At 33.3% G+C, this 16,479-nt stretch overlaps 1 protein-coding gene across 7 annotated transcripts in view; it reads right to left on the reverse strand.

The window, feature by feature from the left end:
* Positions 1-16,479, reverse strand: part of C2CD5 (C2 calcium dependent domain containing 5) — a 99,444-nt gene that overhangs the window by 43,027 nt on the left and 39,938 nt on the right. For all 7 annotated transcript variants that reach the window (XM_049882624.1, XM_049882623.1, XM_049882622.1 and 4 more), the window contains 3 exons: positions 5,800-5,914; positions 2,888-2,983; positions 347-538 (listed from right to left, as the gene is read on the reverse strand). In XM_049882624.1, the coding sequence (XP_049738581.1) occupies positions 347-538; positions 2,888-2,983; positions 5,800-5,914 (403 nt within the window). The remainder of the gene's footprint in view (positions 1-346; positions 539-2,887; positions 2,984-5,799; positions 5,915-16,479) is intronic.

Here is a 16,479-nt window from a genome sequence, read left to right on the forward strand (position 1 = left end):
GACAGTCAATTTTAAAATGTGTGACATTTAATTTCATTAAAGCTGAGTGTACTGATTTATATCCCTACCCTGCACCAGGTTAATTAATAATCCCCAAAATAATTAACATTTATACAGAACTGAAACACTTTTAAAAAATGCTTCTGCATACAAACTTATTTGAGTTTTATAAAGAAGGCATTTTTTCCTCCAAATTTCATATCTCATACAATGCAAGGTTCAACTAGCTTGACTTGCCCAGGATCACACAGGCAGGAAACAGCAGAGCAGATATGTGAAAATTAGTCAATTTGACCTCAAACCCCATACTTTTTCTATGACATAAATATTGGTTTCACAAACCTACCTTGCTTGGATAAGGCAACCTTTTCCAATAACTGTTGCATCCATTGGGAGATCTATAGTGGTAAAGAGAACATCAGGAACTTTTTGTTTCCTGCAGTTGTAACAATACGTCAGATGAGCTGGAAATGGCATATTTAGTTCATCATATGGTATGTGGCAAAATCCACAGCCTGCAGGCAAATTTTCTTCTAGCCTATAAATACAAAAGAAAAAAAGGTATCTTTAAGAAAATCTATTCATTTTTTCAAAAACAAATATCCCATATACAGTAGGCGCTATACAAAAGTTTACCACAGTAGCCTCTGAGGGCACCACTATGACTGATAAGAATTACAGATGAGCATGAGATTAGAATCATATACTTTCCCAAAAGAGAAACAGTTTATGTAAGTAGAAAGTCACTTTGTACAAATTCATTTGTTTAATGACTTACCACCTGATAAAAACCACTAATGGTCACAAAGTTTTTCCACATGAAAGTTCTAAATATTTGTAGGAACACTGGTGAAAGCATACAACATTAAAACAAACAGTTAGACAATAAAGGTATCATTTTCCTACTAGTTGACAAATGCAAGACAAATATAAGCACAAAAAAAATCCTAAGAAAAATATTATTAAAAACTGGACATTTTGGGAAAAAAAGTATTTAAAAAAAAAACTGAAAGGAAGTCAAAAATAGGTATACTACAAACTTTCAAATTTTCAGCGATCATGTCAACATTTCTGAAAACCAAAACACTTCAATACATTTCCATAAACAATATACTATGACACACAATCCACAAATGAACCACCCACAGCCCCCATTCATTGTAAAATGTTTGTTGTAATATGCTGCTTATGAATTCATTTCAGAATAATTAAGGTATTTCACTAGCCTTCTTTTATTCACTAAATTGAGGAAATCAGAACAGGAATGGAGACAGAAGGAAGCCACAGGGAAAATGCCAGAGTTTCCTCCAGCCACATCTTCTAGGGCTCTAGGAAGATGTGGGTTCTCAAAACCTCCCTAACCTAAAGTACCTCTTGAGAAATTGAATCTTGGCCATGTTGACAAATTAGAAAAGAAAAAGAAAATTCATACTACAGCTACTATAATACAGGCTTTCTGTAGGTGGTTTATATATATTATTTCACTTAATTGTCACAATAATCCTTTAAATTACATTAAATTATTCCAGATATTATTCTTTCATTGTTGAGATGGCATCCTGATACAACAGAAGTAACAGCGAAGTCAGACAGATCTGAATTCAACTGTGTCCACCCTCGGCAAGTTATTTATCCTCTCAGAGCTGCCTCTATAAAATCAGAATAACATCTACCTAAAAAGATAATTTTTTGCTTTCTTCCTTAATATATTCTCAATATATCAGTACAGAATCAGACAAAAAAAAAAAAAAACCCAAATAAATATATGATGGAGTAAGGGGTCATTAAGATTTATAATATCCTGCCCAGCTACCACCACCAACTGCTCTGACAGGGTTCACAACAGAGGGTCCCAGAGAGAGTTAGAGGAAAATGTAGGACAAAATTCTAACTCACAAAAAAAATACCAGACTTACTGGTCTGACAGAGACTGGAGAAACCCCAAGAGTACGGCCTCCAGACACCCTTTTAGCTCAGTAATGAAGTCACTCCCTAGGTTCACCCTTCAGCCAAAGATCAGACAGGCCCATTAAACAAAACAAGACTGAAAGGGCACACCAACCCAGGGGCAAGGGCTAGAAGACAGGAGGAATATGAAAGCTGGTAAAGGGAACCCAAGGTTGAGAAAGCAGAGTGTTGACATGTCGTGGGGTTGTTAACCAATGGCATAAAACAGTATGTGTACTGTTTAAAGAGAAACTAGTTTGTTTTGTAAACCTTCACCTAAAGTACAATAAAAAAAAAAAAAGATTTATAATATCCAAGTAGACTTTGGTAAACTAATAGTTTTATATAAATACATTTGATCCTTTTTATCTGTTTATGGAAAGCATTTCTGACATTTATAAAAGCCAACGGTTTAAAGGGACCAATACCTAAATAAACAAAAAAAGTAAGCTTCTTTTACCTAATACATTCTTGTTCATTTTTATATATGTTAAACTTATACTTCACTTTCCATGAAAATTTTATACATAATTTTGTATAATATATTGCTTTAACTATTTGCAAATTAAGGAACTTTTGTATGAAAACTGTTTCATGACCTTTTTCAATTTTGGGGAGGGACAAAGGAAGAGAAAAATCAAATAATTATTTCTAAATTGTGACAAAACCAAAGGAATGTAAACTTTAAATTCCCCAATTGGTGGCCATTATGTGACACATTATTCAAGCTACTAGAAACAACGTCTACAATATAGTACAGAATCCAATGTCTCTTTGTTGCTATGGTTAGTTAAAAATCAGTGAAGTGCTTGATCCTGACTTCCACACTATACCACTGTAACCCACCCTCGTAGAGAAGAACTATTCTGGCTATAAGAAAAAGAAGTCAACCTTTCCCTTCTCTGCCCCTATGAAAAAGAAGCCAGGCTGCCATGACAACCTCTGTTCCAAACAGCCCTCCACGGTGCCATCCTGCAGAAATCTAGGGTTCAGTACAGCTGCCGTCCCGGATGCAGATAAAATACAGACCTCTTCACTATGAAAGAAAAAAAACACAGGTCAGCATTTCAGGTATATAACTTCAGAAAATGCTATATATCCAAGTGGTTATAAGGGTGACAATTTAAATCCAAGTTCCAAAACCAATCCGCTGCTGTCCAGTCAATTCTAACTCATAGCGACCCTGTATGACAGAGTAAAACTGCTCCACAGGGTTTTTCAAGGCTATAATCTTTACAGAAGCAGACGGCCACATCTTTCTTCCACAGAGCAGCTGGTGGGTTCAAACCACTGATCTGACAGTTGGCGGATGAACGCTTTCACGACTGTACTACCAGGGCTCTGTAAATCCAAGTTAGACTCCACTAAATATTAAATAATATCACAGGATTATCTCTAAAGCTAGGGTAGAAAATATAAGTAATACAACTTTACTAAAACGGAGGGCAAGAATTCATTACTTAAAAAGTATAAAATATAACAACAATAATTTCCTTTAAAATATGGTAAGACTGAGACTGGAATGTTTCATAATATAAATAGTAGCAACCTACATTGTTGAACCACCAATAATTCATTAAATTTTACTAAAATACTCTCCAAAAGCACGTTAAATTTTATTAAAATTTTTCTAATAGCCTAACTATGTTACTTTCTATACTGTTATAGCTTGATTTAAATTTAACAACATAACAGTATCTGAAATAGTATAATATCCAAAATATACTAAAAGGAGCTTAAACTACATTATTTATATATATGTCAAAAAAACTGATTTTCAAAATAATTCTGCAAAAGGAAACTCTGTATTACACATGCCCAATTTGAAAACTAAAATGTTAGACAATAAACAGAATTATTGGATGAGCTTGCCCAAAGAAAATGAGGAAGTAGCAGCCTGGGGATGAAATGCTGGAAACAAGGGATAAATGGAACAGAAGCCAAAGAAGACAGGTCACTGGAACTATGAGTAGAGGGAGGCCAGGCTGAAAAGCTAAGTTCACAGTAAGAATGTCCAAAAGTCAACACTTAACTCACTGAATAACATGGAGCCGCTGATGGTTTTTGAACCAAGGAGTTAAAAGAGCAGAACTGCATAGCAAGGAGTTAATCCAACATTGGTGGGCAGGATGGGTTAGAACATGAAGAAGGGTAAAGATGGGATTTAAATATAAAGATTCTTTGTTGTTGTTGTTTTTCAGGTCAGAGAAAGAAATTAAGGCGCTTGTGTCAGATCAACTCAAACTTCTAAGTAAATTAAACGGACTCATTTCTGTCCACTCCCCCATGTGTGACCTATCTCCAACCATGCTGACTCTACACCTCTGGTTCTTCACACATGTGATTCCTTTAGCCTGGAATGCTATGCCCTATGCCTGTTTTTCCTCATTTAAGTAATTCATACTCATCGTCCAAGGCCCAGTTAGAGTATCATTTACTTCATGTGACACTTCCTTCCAATTCTACTCCTGACCACCAACCCTCTGTGATACCAAAGCATCCTGGAATATCCCTACCATGAAATTTACTATATTGCCATAATATCCCAATAGAATGTGAATATGATGGCAAGAACTATATCTTTTAAAACCGTATCTCTAGGATCTAAATCAATGAATGTGGCAAGTCTACTGGGGAGTAAGGGCAGGGTAAGGATGACTAAGTTAGCAGTTTAACAAGAACAGAACTACTACGGGAATAGAACAGTTCAAGAGTATAATAAATGATCTGCCAAGAAAAAGAGAAGGCCTAGAAAAGATAAGATAGCATAGCTCTGTAATGCCTAGATTTAGTACAGTTTAATGATTTTTCTCTAACAGTAATGATTATCACAAGAGCAGAGACATCTGGCAATAAGAATTATCTGAAAACAGAAGGTGGGAAAAGAGGGCGCCAGAAGGTCCTAGGATTTCTAGAGTGATATCAAGTAAACTTTTAAGGGGCTACAAAGTCAGGTTCAAGAATAGCAGAACAGCAAGTAAAACCAGAACTTAAGTGATTAACTGGGAAAGTCTCGATTAAGAAAAGGGGGAAGAACACACTAGCAATGTAAATGAGTAAATGGGATGGGTGGGAAAACGTTAAGTTATGATCAGAGAGTGAAATTTTATAGTTTCAAATTTTTTAAATGGAACAGTTTCTGAAACAATGAAGTTTGAAATACGGTTGAAGGTCAAGTGGGGACAGGGACTTGAGAATGAGAAACAACAATGCCAGACTGTTAGGAGATAATCACGCATGACTAGAGGAGATGTAATTAAGGAGATGGCAGAAAAGTAATTTAAAAAGGCAGAAGAATGTGTTGGAGGTAGATAACTCTGAACAATGGAATGGAATGGACTTTAAAGGAGGAGAGGTTGTTCAAATGAAGGTAGGAGAAAAAGAAATTAAGAGCCTTTTTAACCGGGCAGAGGTAGGAAAGACACTTTATTGGAAGGAGAAAGTCATGTTACAGTTAGTAAAGGGGGGCAGAATGAGTTCACAAATTTTAAAGACACATTTACAATCAATCAGGGATTCCCAAGGTCTCAGTGGAAGAAGCCAGCAAAGCCACACAAGCTGGAGTAAAGCAGGCCTAATGTTAATACTTGCTATAAGCCTGTATTACATTCTTATTTAATCCTCATTTGATAGGTGATATTATCTCCATTTTCATGTATAAACTGAGGCTGAGGAATTAACTTTCCCAAAGTTTTGCAGTGATTAAGCAGCAAAGATGGCATTACATTCTATTTGATGTACTCCAATGCTCTACTCCTACCACTTCATTTTCTCTATATTTGCATAAAGCTTTTCCCCTTCCAGATGACATCCTCTAAGTCATGGCACCTAGAAAATCAAGTTATCATTTACCAGATGCTAGTTGATTCACTGTAGCCCACTACAGCATGACAGCCTAATGCTTTCGCATGTGATTTTATTTCTTGTCTGATTTCTGCCCACCAAGCATCTCGAGTTTCTGGTTCATCTGAAAAATAAATTTTAAATCAGTTCACTACTCAACAGGACACTATCTAGATGAACATGAAATGATTAAAATAAGCACACTCTGGGAGGTAAAGAAGTATTGTTCTGTAACAGATTTTAAAACCCCTCATCTTTAAAATGTTATTTCTAAAAAGCCTAAGATTTAACATTTTAAACTTGACTACTGGAAAAGAAATCACCCATTTTTTTTAATTAACTTAATGAACACCTGTATTTTATTAGATACAACTTAAAATGCAGACCCAGGGTCTCAGAGTCTCCAGACTCTAATCTTAAAGTAAGAGGATATGCTATGCCTCACCTCACTGAAGGAACACCCTATGTGTCATAGCCATAAATTTAATTTTACTTTAATTTTATTTCCTGGTACCTGTTTTTTATAACCCAGTATAGTCTGGGTTCTTTCCAAGGCAAAGATTTGTCAACGTTAAAAGACAGAAAGTCATCTGAAGCCGTTCTAAAGAGGTGTGACTCCTAAAGCAAAGTAATAAAAAATAAAGGGCCAATCCAAAAGTGAAAACAAAGTACACATTTAAAAGATCAATACAAATAATTTGGCTAACGTATGTAAGGGCAAATTTTAGACAGAATACTATAAATTTCCTGTATGATTATAATTAAGAAAATGGCTTAGAATCACAGAACTGTATCTTATCACCGTAGAGAAGTCCAATATTGTTTGCAAATGGAGCATAATAAATGGAGCATGTGTCACATATACCTCATCACTTGCATTTAGCTGCAAACTATTATTGAACAGCAGCTGCAAATTATAGTAACATTTTATGTGCAGAGGTGTTAAAAACAGAAACTGTCTATAATCAGCATATCCTGATTTGTTTCTATTTATGGCCATTTCAGTTTGGGAACAATTTGAGATAAAAAAAATAAAAATAAGAGTAAGAAGAAGCAATTCTAAATAGAATGCTAAGGTCTTAGTGTAATTTTCCACAAACACTATTAAAACTGAAAAATCAAATAAACACTTTCTATTTTTGAATTGCAGTATCCATCCAGTTTTCAAAATGTTTTTCCAAATAAGTAGAAGAAATAGAATTATACTCACTATTAAAATACTGAAGACAGCAAAGTAAAGAGAGGTTAAGAGGCTTTTTATAGCTCACATTAATATGATGTGACTTTGTTTCCTCCACAGGGAGGAGATCAGCAAAAGGGAGAAATGAGGAGATAAAAGCCAGAACTACAAATGATGCCAGTCAGTTCTTGAATTAAGGTTTTGGATCCAACCAAGACAGAGCTACCCTAAAACTTTCTTTCAGAAGAAAAGAATGAAATGCAGACTCCAGGAAACTGAGGAGAAGATCAAAGTATGAGACAAAGATAAGAGGAAGAGAAACAGAAAAGACTACAATATGGCATTACCAATCAATATTATGAATTAAATGTGCAAGACAATTAGGTGGCCCATTTTTGAACGCACACTATTGTGTTAGGGAACTCCTTCACGTTCCTAACGGTAATGCACACATTAACAGCACAGATACACTTTCAAATCCATTCCCTTTTCCTTCTAAGACAAATGTGTGGACCAATTTGAGCATCCACTGAACATCATTCTTTCCTAAATGGGAATGTTGATAAGACAAACTTCTGCTGAAGTAGCTGGTCTAACCTATCAAATTATTTACGATTCTGCAAAAATAAGTATCATAAAGGATAGCAGAAATATACCTCAGTTTAGAAAATAATTATTTTTCTGAAAACTGTGTGAAATAAAAGGCCTAGATTTTCTTAAATTCACTAGCAGAAGCTATTATTTACTTCTTAAACCATTCTGGAAGTTTAAAATATTATTCACAAAAGCAAACAATTTTTTTTATACAATGGATTTCCTTCACACTAGATTTGCCTACATCTGTTCTGTACCACAGTAATACACAGTAGCTTAGGTTTTCTGTTTTAAAAATGAAATTTGTAAGATTGTTTTAAAAATTAATGAGAAATAGAAGAAGCTACTTATTTTAAAATCAAACGTATTTTAGAAATGGCCAGCATGTCTAAATGGAAATGTAATAATTACTATGAAATATGTGTAACCACATAGAATACAAAGTTTATTTACATCAAACTTACCTTGAGATAACACATAAAATAATCAGATAATTAAACCAAACACTATGGAATAAGTGGCTAATTAAAGAAACAAAAAAGAACAACAGAAAACAAAACAACTGAATGCAGCAAAAGTAGCATTCATATTCTTCTGACAAATTCACAAGCAGCCTTTATTTTGACACATGAGCCACACATTTGCACATGGGGATGCCATTGTTGTATTTAGTAAAGTATTTACAAGTTTAATAAACACTAAAGAGTTACATAACATGGGAGCAAGGAAGCAAATGGCATATGTCCACACTCCAAAGAATTTTTCAAATTTGGTTTCTGGTTAAAGCAAAAGCTCAAGGAACGAAGGGTTTGCAAAGCAGATTCAGCAGACAGGAGCCAGAAACAGTGGATATTTTGGCGCATGCTTGGATCAGGTGACAGTACAGACTGAAAACTATGGCAGCTCACTGAAATGGTTACAGAAAGTAATGGCCCTAGATTCTAGGTGAAAGCGAGGCAAGCATACAGTAGGGAGCACTTAATCACAAACTAGTCATTGTATTAATAATTATTTAAAACTGTAAGTAAGAAACTGAAGGATGAATTCGTTGGCTATTAAATTTAGGGGTTGTTTAATTAAAATAGAATTAAGATTAATCAATTCATTTAATATTAAAGCAGAGTTAAACTCGTCTTCAAAGCCTATGTTATACTAATGCCAGAGATGAGCCAGATAATATTAAAGCAGTATTATCATTCAGCCTAACTTGCTACAAACACATATTCAGAAATATCATTAGTACTTTATTCCTATAATGGAATCTGTAAGACTTAAAAACCACTAACTACATGCTTACAGGGACCACTCAAGTGAATCTGAATTATTTTATTCACCCTACCGAAGTACAAAATTGAGGATCTCTTATAATTACATAAAAAGTAAAATAAAGGGACTAGCTTAAAAAAGTATGGCAACTACACATGCCATATAGGAAACTGATATAATTTAGCCATTTAAAGTGTATACAGCTGAGATGTGAGGATCACATTTAATAAACATTTCAGAAATGTAAAAAAAAAAAAAAACTCTTCGCTTTAAATACCATGCTTTACCCAATAATCTATACAGACTCATTTAAATTATAAAAAAAAATCATTTTAAGAAAATTTTTTATTTATACAAATTATACTTTGTACTACTTTCTGTTTTCCTTCTGAGTAAACTCTTCATAGATAATATCACAAATCTTTTAATATATCCTTTTAACTGTAGGCATAAACTGAGCTCTAGATCAATGTATCACAGACACCTCTTTTCAGGAGTAATGTAAGCCCACTTGTACTGACATCACAATTAATTCATTTTTACTCTGTTAACCTTTCTAGAGCATAGCCATAGCTTGATATCTTGCCATCTTTTTAGCATCTTATCATCACTATGTTTCTGAAGTGTAGGTGAAAATTGTAAAGGTTCCTCAAATGACAGGAACAGTTTACATCTCAGAAAACAAAGAAGCGAACAACTCAACATAATGTTTATTCAATTCTATCCCTTTGAGACTTAAAGCAATCATACACTTGCAACTAAGAAACACTGACTACCTGGGGTGTTAAATTCAGTTCTATTTTTACACAGGTCTGGGAGAGAATAACCCTGCCCTTGAGAATCTTTTAATCTGGCTGAACAAAAGGAAATGGATAATCATTCCCCTAATTTTTAAATGAACAAGAAGATAAAATGTTAGTTTGGATCAAATAATGGTTTTTAATACAATGATACTCTACCTTGTTAATAACAAAAAAACAAAACCAAAAAATAGACAGCATGAAAAGCTACATTCTCAAATATCTGAAAGTAATATTCCAACTGATAACAATCTTTGAAGAAGATAAATTTCCCCTAATGAAGGACAAATTAGAGAGTTCAGGTCCAAGGGAGTATACAGTCTCAAAGTAGGTGGGGATTCAACACCAGATTAAGGAAGAAGATTCTTATTAAAGAGGAAGTAATATAGTTAATACAGAGCAAACATGACATAGTAATTAGGGATGTTAGGATGCTAGCTAGAATATAATCCATGTTGTAAAAAAATCAGATATGTAATCTACTCCTTAAAGCATGAAATTAATTCTTCAAATATATATAATTTAACTGAATATTCATTACTCCAATATTACTAGTATAAAGAATAGCTCATATATTATACAAAGAAGACATGCTATTTATTTACGCTTTCTTGAACTCTGTATCTACTTCCTGGAAAACCTTATTAAAATAATAAAACTCAAATCCTGGTTAACTATTGTAGGCTTAGTTTCACTTCTACTTATGAGCACCTCTTAGATGTAGTGAAAAGAACAATTGCTAAGGTCATCCATAGAATCCAATTTCCAAGAGAGCCTATTTACACACACACACACACACACACACACACACACACACACACACACACACACACACACACACACACACCCCCCAAAGCAGTGTAGGAAATAGCCCAAATTGGGTGTGTGAACATGATGTTTGTCGGGCGCGTCATTGGTGTCCCCAGTACCCAACACAGTGCTCTGCACATGGCAGGCACTCCATGAAGATTCATTAAATAAAACCAAAAGTAAAAAAAAAAAAGTTAATTTGTATATGCATATTCTATAAATATTTCTTTATACATCAGCTGACTCACATGTTGTTAAAATTAAGTATTTCAACGTAACGATTATACTTATTATTACCCTAGATCTTAACTATTAATTTTTGCTCCAAAAATAAGGTAAATCTTCTCAACAATTATATTTCTGATGGCTAACAAAAAGGAATAATATTTTCCAATTTTAAATCACTAATCTAAAGCTAACTTACCCTAGTTAAAGTTTATTGTGAGGCTAAAAAAATCCTAACAAGAATATGTCCTAAATTCTACAATCTGTCTAAAACATACTTTTTAAAAAAGCAGCTTTTTAAAATATTCTCAAAAACAAAAACTGTATCTAGTTTTAAACAACAAATTTTACTTAGGACTAAAAACACTAACTTTTAAAAATATTTACTAAGTTTGGAAATATTTCAAACTAATACTTTTCAAACCACATTATACAACATCTTATATATCTTCTTGCAACTTGTTTAAAAAATATCTAAGCTGCCATGCATCCTATACACAGAAAGAACAGCAAATTTTCCTCAACTACCACAAACTTACTAATTAAAAAACTATGTATGAGCCATTCAGAAACACTTTTAGTGGTAAATTCAGGAGAAAAAAAGATCATATTCTTTGAGAAATAATGAGCTATAACTAAAAAATTTACTTTTAAAATATTTTTTCCAATTCAACTTTCAAATAAACTTGAGTTTCCAAAGGACAGGAGTTAATCGTTTGCTGGGATTTTAGACTTGCGGATATGTGGGGGTAATTACAATCTCTCTCTCTCAGCTGAAAGCTACAAACAGCCTTGTTTACTCGCCACCCCGCCCCCCGCCATTCTACTAACTACAAAGTCCTGCTAATTGTACATTCTAAACATTTCTTGAATTTATGCTCAAGAGTATAGGTTCCGAAGCCAGAGTACTCAGGTTCTAATTGTGACCCAGCCACTTCCTATTTTGTCTTGGGCAAACTGCTATATATCATTTTGCTTATCTACAAAATGGGAATAGTACCTACCTCAGAAACATGTTTTGGGAATTAAATGGTTTACTACTGCAACACACTTAGAAGAGTGCCTGGCACACAGTAAGTACTTTATAAACATTAGCTCTCCTATCACCACCAAACCCTAGATCAGACACATCTCTGCCTGGCCCAGGCTACTGCACAGTCTACTAACTGGAAGCCCTATTTCTAGTCTTGCTGCTTTTAAATCCATTTTCCGTCCCGCAGACAAAGATGCAATGTAAATCTGATCATGTGCTCCCCGGCCTTATTCCCATGCACTCCCTGTTACTGGCATATCACACACAGTATCTGTATACCATATTTTTATGCAAATAACATGCCCCTTCTATGGTTGTTTGCCAACCATGCCCTCTCCCGGCAAAGTATTTTCATAAGCATACTATGCTAATTTTTTTATAGCAACATATTAAAAAATGGTATAGCGGCACTTATGAAAATACCTGACAGGGAGGGCCTGGCTGTCAAACAAACGTAGAAGGCGCACATAATTTACATAAAAATACGTTATGCTGCATCCTCCCCCCTAGAGCTAGAACCACCTTGTCTTTCTCAGAGTGTATTACCAGGCAAGAAATACAGAAGCAAGATTTAAAAAAAGGTAATCCTCAGATATTGAGCTCCCTTCTTCCTGCTCTAAAAAAAATATTTTCTATCACTTAGTTATCACAAACTAAGACAGTAAAACAGGAAAAAAGGAGATAGGAAAGAAAAAAAAAAAGCTGAACTAACCAAAACATTTTGTACTCAGTGGCAAACAACTAAGTAAAAAAAAAAAAAAAATTTTTTTTTTTTTTAAATCTATGTAATCATCATCCAAAAGTACCAGCTACAATGTTGTTTTGCAAATGCTGGAAGTTTCAGAACCACACTGTATGTATTAACATGGCTCCAAATACACTGAAATATATACCTACTAATCTATGTTATTTTCCTATATATCTTTCAAGCTAAGTTCAAGAATTAACACTCGTATAATCTTCCCTACCACACAGAGTTAATCATGCCTTCTTTAATCCTGTATCCTGTACCACAGGTTATTTTCTACCACACAATACCACAAAATTAACCATTTACCTGTTTGTCTATCCTCCCAGAATATGAGCTTCATGAAGGCAGGGGACTGTCAACTTTGCTCATTAGTATCTAGCACAGTGTGTGGCACAAAATAAGTTCTCATAAATGCTTGTGTGACATACCTTATTTTATGAAATATTACTGTGTGATATAACATTCCTTCTTATTCCAAAACATCTTTCTATATTTCATTGTTTCTGAAATAAGAATGTCTAGTAATTAATAAGTATATTTAATATGGTAATGTTCCTTTTTCTTTTCTTTTGGAAGGCTATTATTAAATTGATGATGCAGCGTAAAAACATAGGATCAGAGAATCCAGGGACTACAGCATGGATGAACAATTCCTAGCATTAATAAAAAGTATATCATAATTAGTTTTCTTACTAACATGGTCAATTTTTGACTTACTATGGTAATACAGGAAAGCAGTGCGTAAATACTCCCAAATTACAGAAAAGAATATATGAATAATTTAAATATATTTACCAAATATATTACGTTTTGTCAGAGCTATCAAGTTATTTTTCCTATACTAACATCCAAATCAATCTGATGTCTGAAGATGGACCAACTGTAACCAGAAACATTCTAATACTTCAAACAAAAGCATAATACTATGAGAATATTAAACGCAAAGGATCATCCTTTACGCTCTTTTAATATCTTAACACTTACAGTCATCTTTTTTCTTCACATACTTACTTCCTGAATTTATTTTAAATGATGGCAAGATATACTGCTTCCTCAATCATGTTTGCCCTTGCCAAATTCTGTGATTCTGTTCACATGTGACAATGTCCCTATTATAATACGTCATTTTTGTCTTTTCCACTTCCCGAGATTGTTCTATCATCTGACCCTAAACATGCTGGCCTAACGAGATTTCAGTTCCTTAAATTATTAAAGCTCAATCTGTTCTTGGTATCCTTTTTCTATATAATTAGCCTTTTTCTCTTCCCACTATGCCAATCTGCCCAGGTTTTGAAAACATATTTTTATTAAATTAATCCAGTAGGGTATTTTTAATTTCTCACTAAAATTCAATTACAAAATATTACATTAAAAAATGAGAATTTTAACTCTAATCAATGTGACAGCATACTGGCAAAAACTTGGATAGGAAAAGAGTTAATTTACCTAAAGATTTACCAACTGATGTCAGTCTGTATCTGCAAAGGCTAGACCTGGTCAGACTGTTTATTAGATCGAATTTAGATAAATCTGCATGATGAACATGAGTCACTTCATAGTCAAATACATATTACTTTATATGAGAATTGCATCTTGGTCTCCTAAGAACAAAAAAAGTTGACAATATTGAAAAGATTATGGGATATTATCTAAAAATTCAACTTGTTTTGTTATTTTTCTGTGGACAGATAAACTTTGACACGAAGAACTTAAAAAAGTTCTTTAGACAAAATACCAACTTCTGATCCTGATTCAACATGGTTCTGTTATTTAATCTAAAAAACAGATACTATAAAATTTAGATATTTATATTAATAAAGAAAACATTTCCTTCATAAAGAAAGGTTAATTGGCTATGACTCTAAACCACATCATCAGCTGTAAAGTTCTCTATCTTGGCTTGGTTTCTTTAAAAGCTATAGAGACTGTAATCATAAGTAAAATTACCTAAAAAGAAATATTATATTCTTATGCAAAAGGGGAAAGAGGAAAGCTTATGACAGCTATTAATCCAAAAAAAAACAAAAAACTGCTTTCAGTTATCATACTTGGAACACTTCTAAAATTATAAATAAAAATGCTAACAGTTATAACTCGTATGGTATTTTACAGAATACTAAATGTATTAAATTAAACATAAAGTTTAAATATACTTTATTTCAAGACTATGGAACTAAAAAAAAAATCAAACTAGTCACTCAATATTCATATGTAACAAATATTTGCTTGATCTTAAAGTTAAATACCTGTGTCATTTATCGGATGTGGAAAATGTCCAAAACATAATAAATATAATTTAAAATTATCATTCTGAAAGTTAATCATCAAAAAAAAGACATTCACAATTTATGATATTTCTGCAGATTTGATTAATTCATTTTACTTAACAAATTCTCACATTTACATTTTCATAGTAATTACGAGTTATATTATTGTAGTATGTAGCTGTATAACTGAATTGACATTAAACCTATTTAATCTAAAATATTTCTAAAAACTTCACTGAGCTGCCATAATTTTTGTCAGCATATGTAGTACTGAATGACCATTAAAATACCTGAATTGAAACTATTCCAGTCTAGCAGTTTGTAAGGTCTTGTGTTACCCATAATTCCGACAAAGGCTGAGTTCAAAACAGCAAATTAGTAGATCAGTTTTAGGTGCAGAATAACAGGAATAAAACAAACAAAAAAAAAATACTACAAACAAGAACACAATTGACAACATCACTTGACAGGAACTAGGAAGACAGAGACAGCAGAGTTAATAAGAAGTAGAAATAGAAAGGGAAGAGGGAACATGCTATAATAATCTACATTAACTTAACTAAAATCTACTTAAGATGATTACCTTGATGTTAAAAACTACCCCATTCTTTCCCTTGATGTATGGGCCTGTTTACTTAATATTTTAAAAAGGAAAAAGTGCTTTAAAAAACACTTCCAAAATAACTCAGAGTTAGCACATGGTAGTGACTTTAAAATAAGATCTTTACTTCTATGCTGAATATGAAATAAAAATTTCCCATATTCAAAAAATAGATTTAAGATTAATTTGAGAGTGCAAAAGCACTTCCAACATCAGCACATGCATTTCAGCCTATCATTAGTTTCTCTCAGCACAGTAACACAGTGTCACTAAGCTAATACGTAATTATTATGGTACATGCTGATTTGTTTTAGTTTGTTTTAACATACAGCATTATTCAAGAAATTAACATTTTTCCCATAAATATTTAAGGGTTCTGGAGATAAAGTGCTCTTGAGAAAATTTTCTTTAGTGTATAATACATACATATAACAACCCAAAGAATATACTATTTTAAATTAAAATAATATATTGGAACCAATATACAATTGATATGTATTTAATTGAAAATAAAACAAAATGAAAATATAAATCATACACCATTAAAAGCATTTATATGTATATGCCCATAACCTTTTGAAAAGTAATCTATTATTAACTAATAGTTTCTACATGTGAGTTGAAAAAATATTATGAAAGGGGAGAAAAGGGAGAGAATGATGAGCTGGCAATTACAATACACAAAACGCATTCTGTAAATAAGGATTCCTATTTTCTTCTCTGAACTGGAATTCTTATTATTGTTACACAGACGTAACTGGCAAGTATGATAATCCGCCCCCCAAAACAGTTTTTTGTGACTAGCAACAACAATCAAGTACAGATCTCTACTTAAATTTAAGTAATCTTCATTTGTTCTCCCAGACTCTGCAGCTTATTCAGAGTACATGGAAGCAACAAAATAAAGTTGTTTTCCGTTAGCAGGAGACATTTGTTGTTGTTTGTCGTTGAACAGATTCCGACTCACAGCCACCCTATAGGACAGATTAGATCTGCCCCCATAGGGTTTCCTAGTCTGTAATCTTTACAAAAGCAGATCTTAAGGTCTTTTCTCCTGAGGAGCCACTGGTAGGTTCAAACCACTAACCTTTTGGTTAGCAGTGGAGCACTTAACCTTTGTACCACCAGGGCTCCTTAACAGGAGGCATTAGCAACAATTAAA

This window comes from Elephas maximus, chromosome 4, assembly GCF_024166365.1.
Source record: "Elephas maximus indicus isolate mEleMax1 chromosome 4, mEleMax1 primary haplotype, whole genome shotgun sequence".
In the NCBI taxonomy this organism is placed as follows: Eukaryota; Metazoa; Chordata; class Mammalia; order Proboscidea; family Elephantidae; genus Elephas; species Elephas maximus.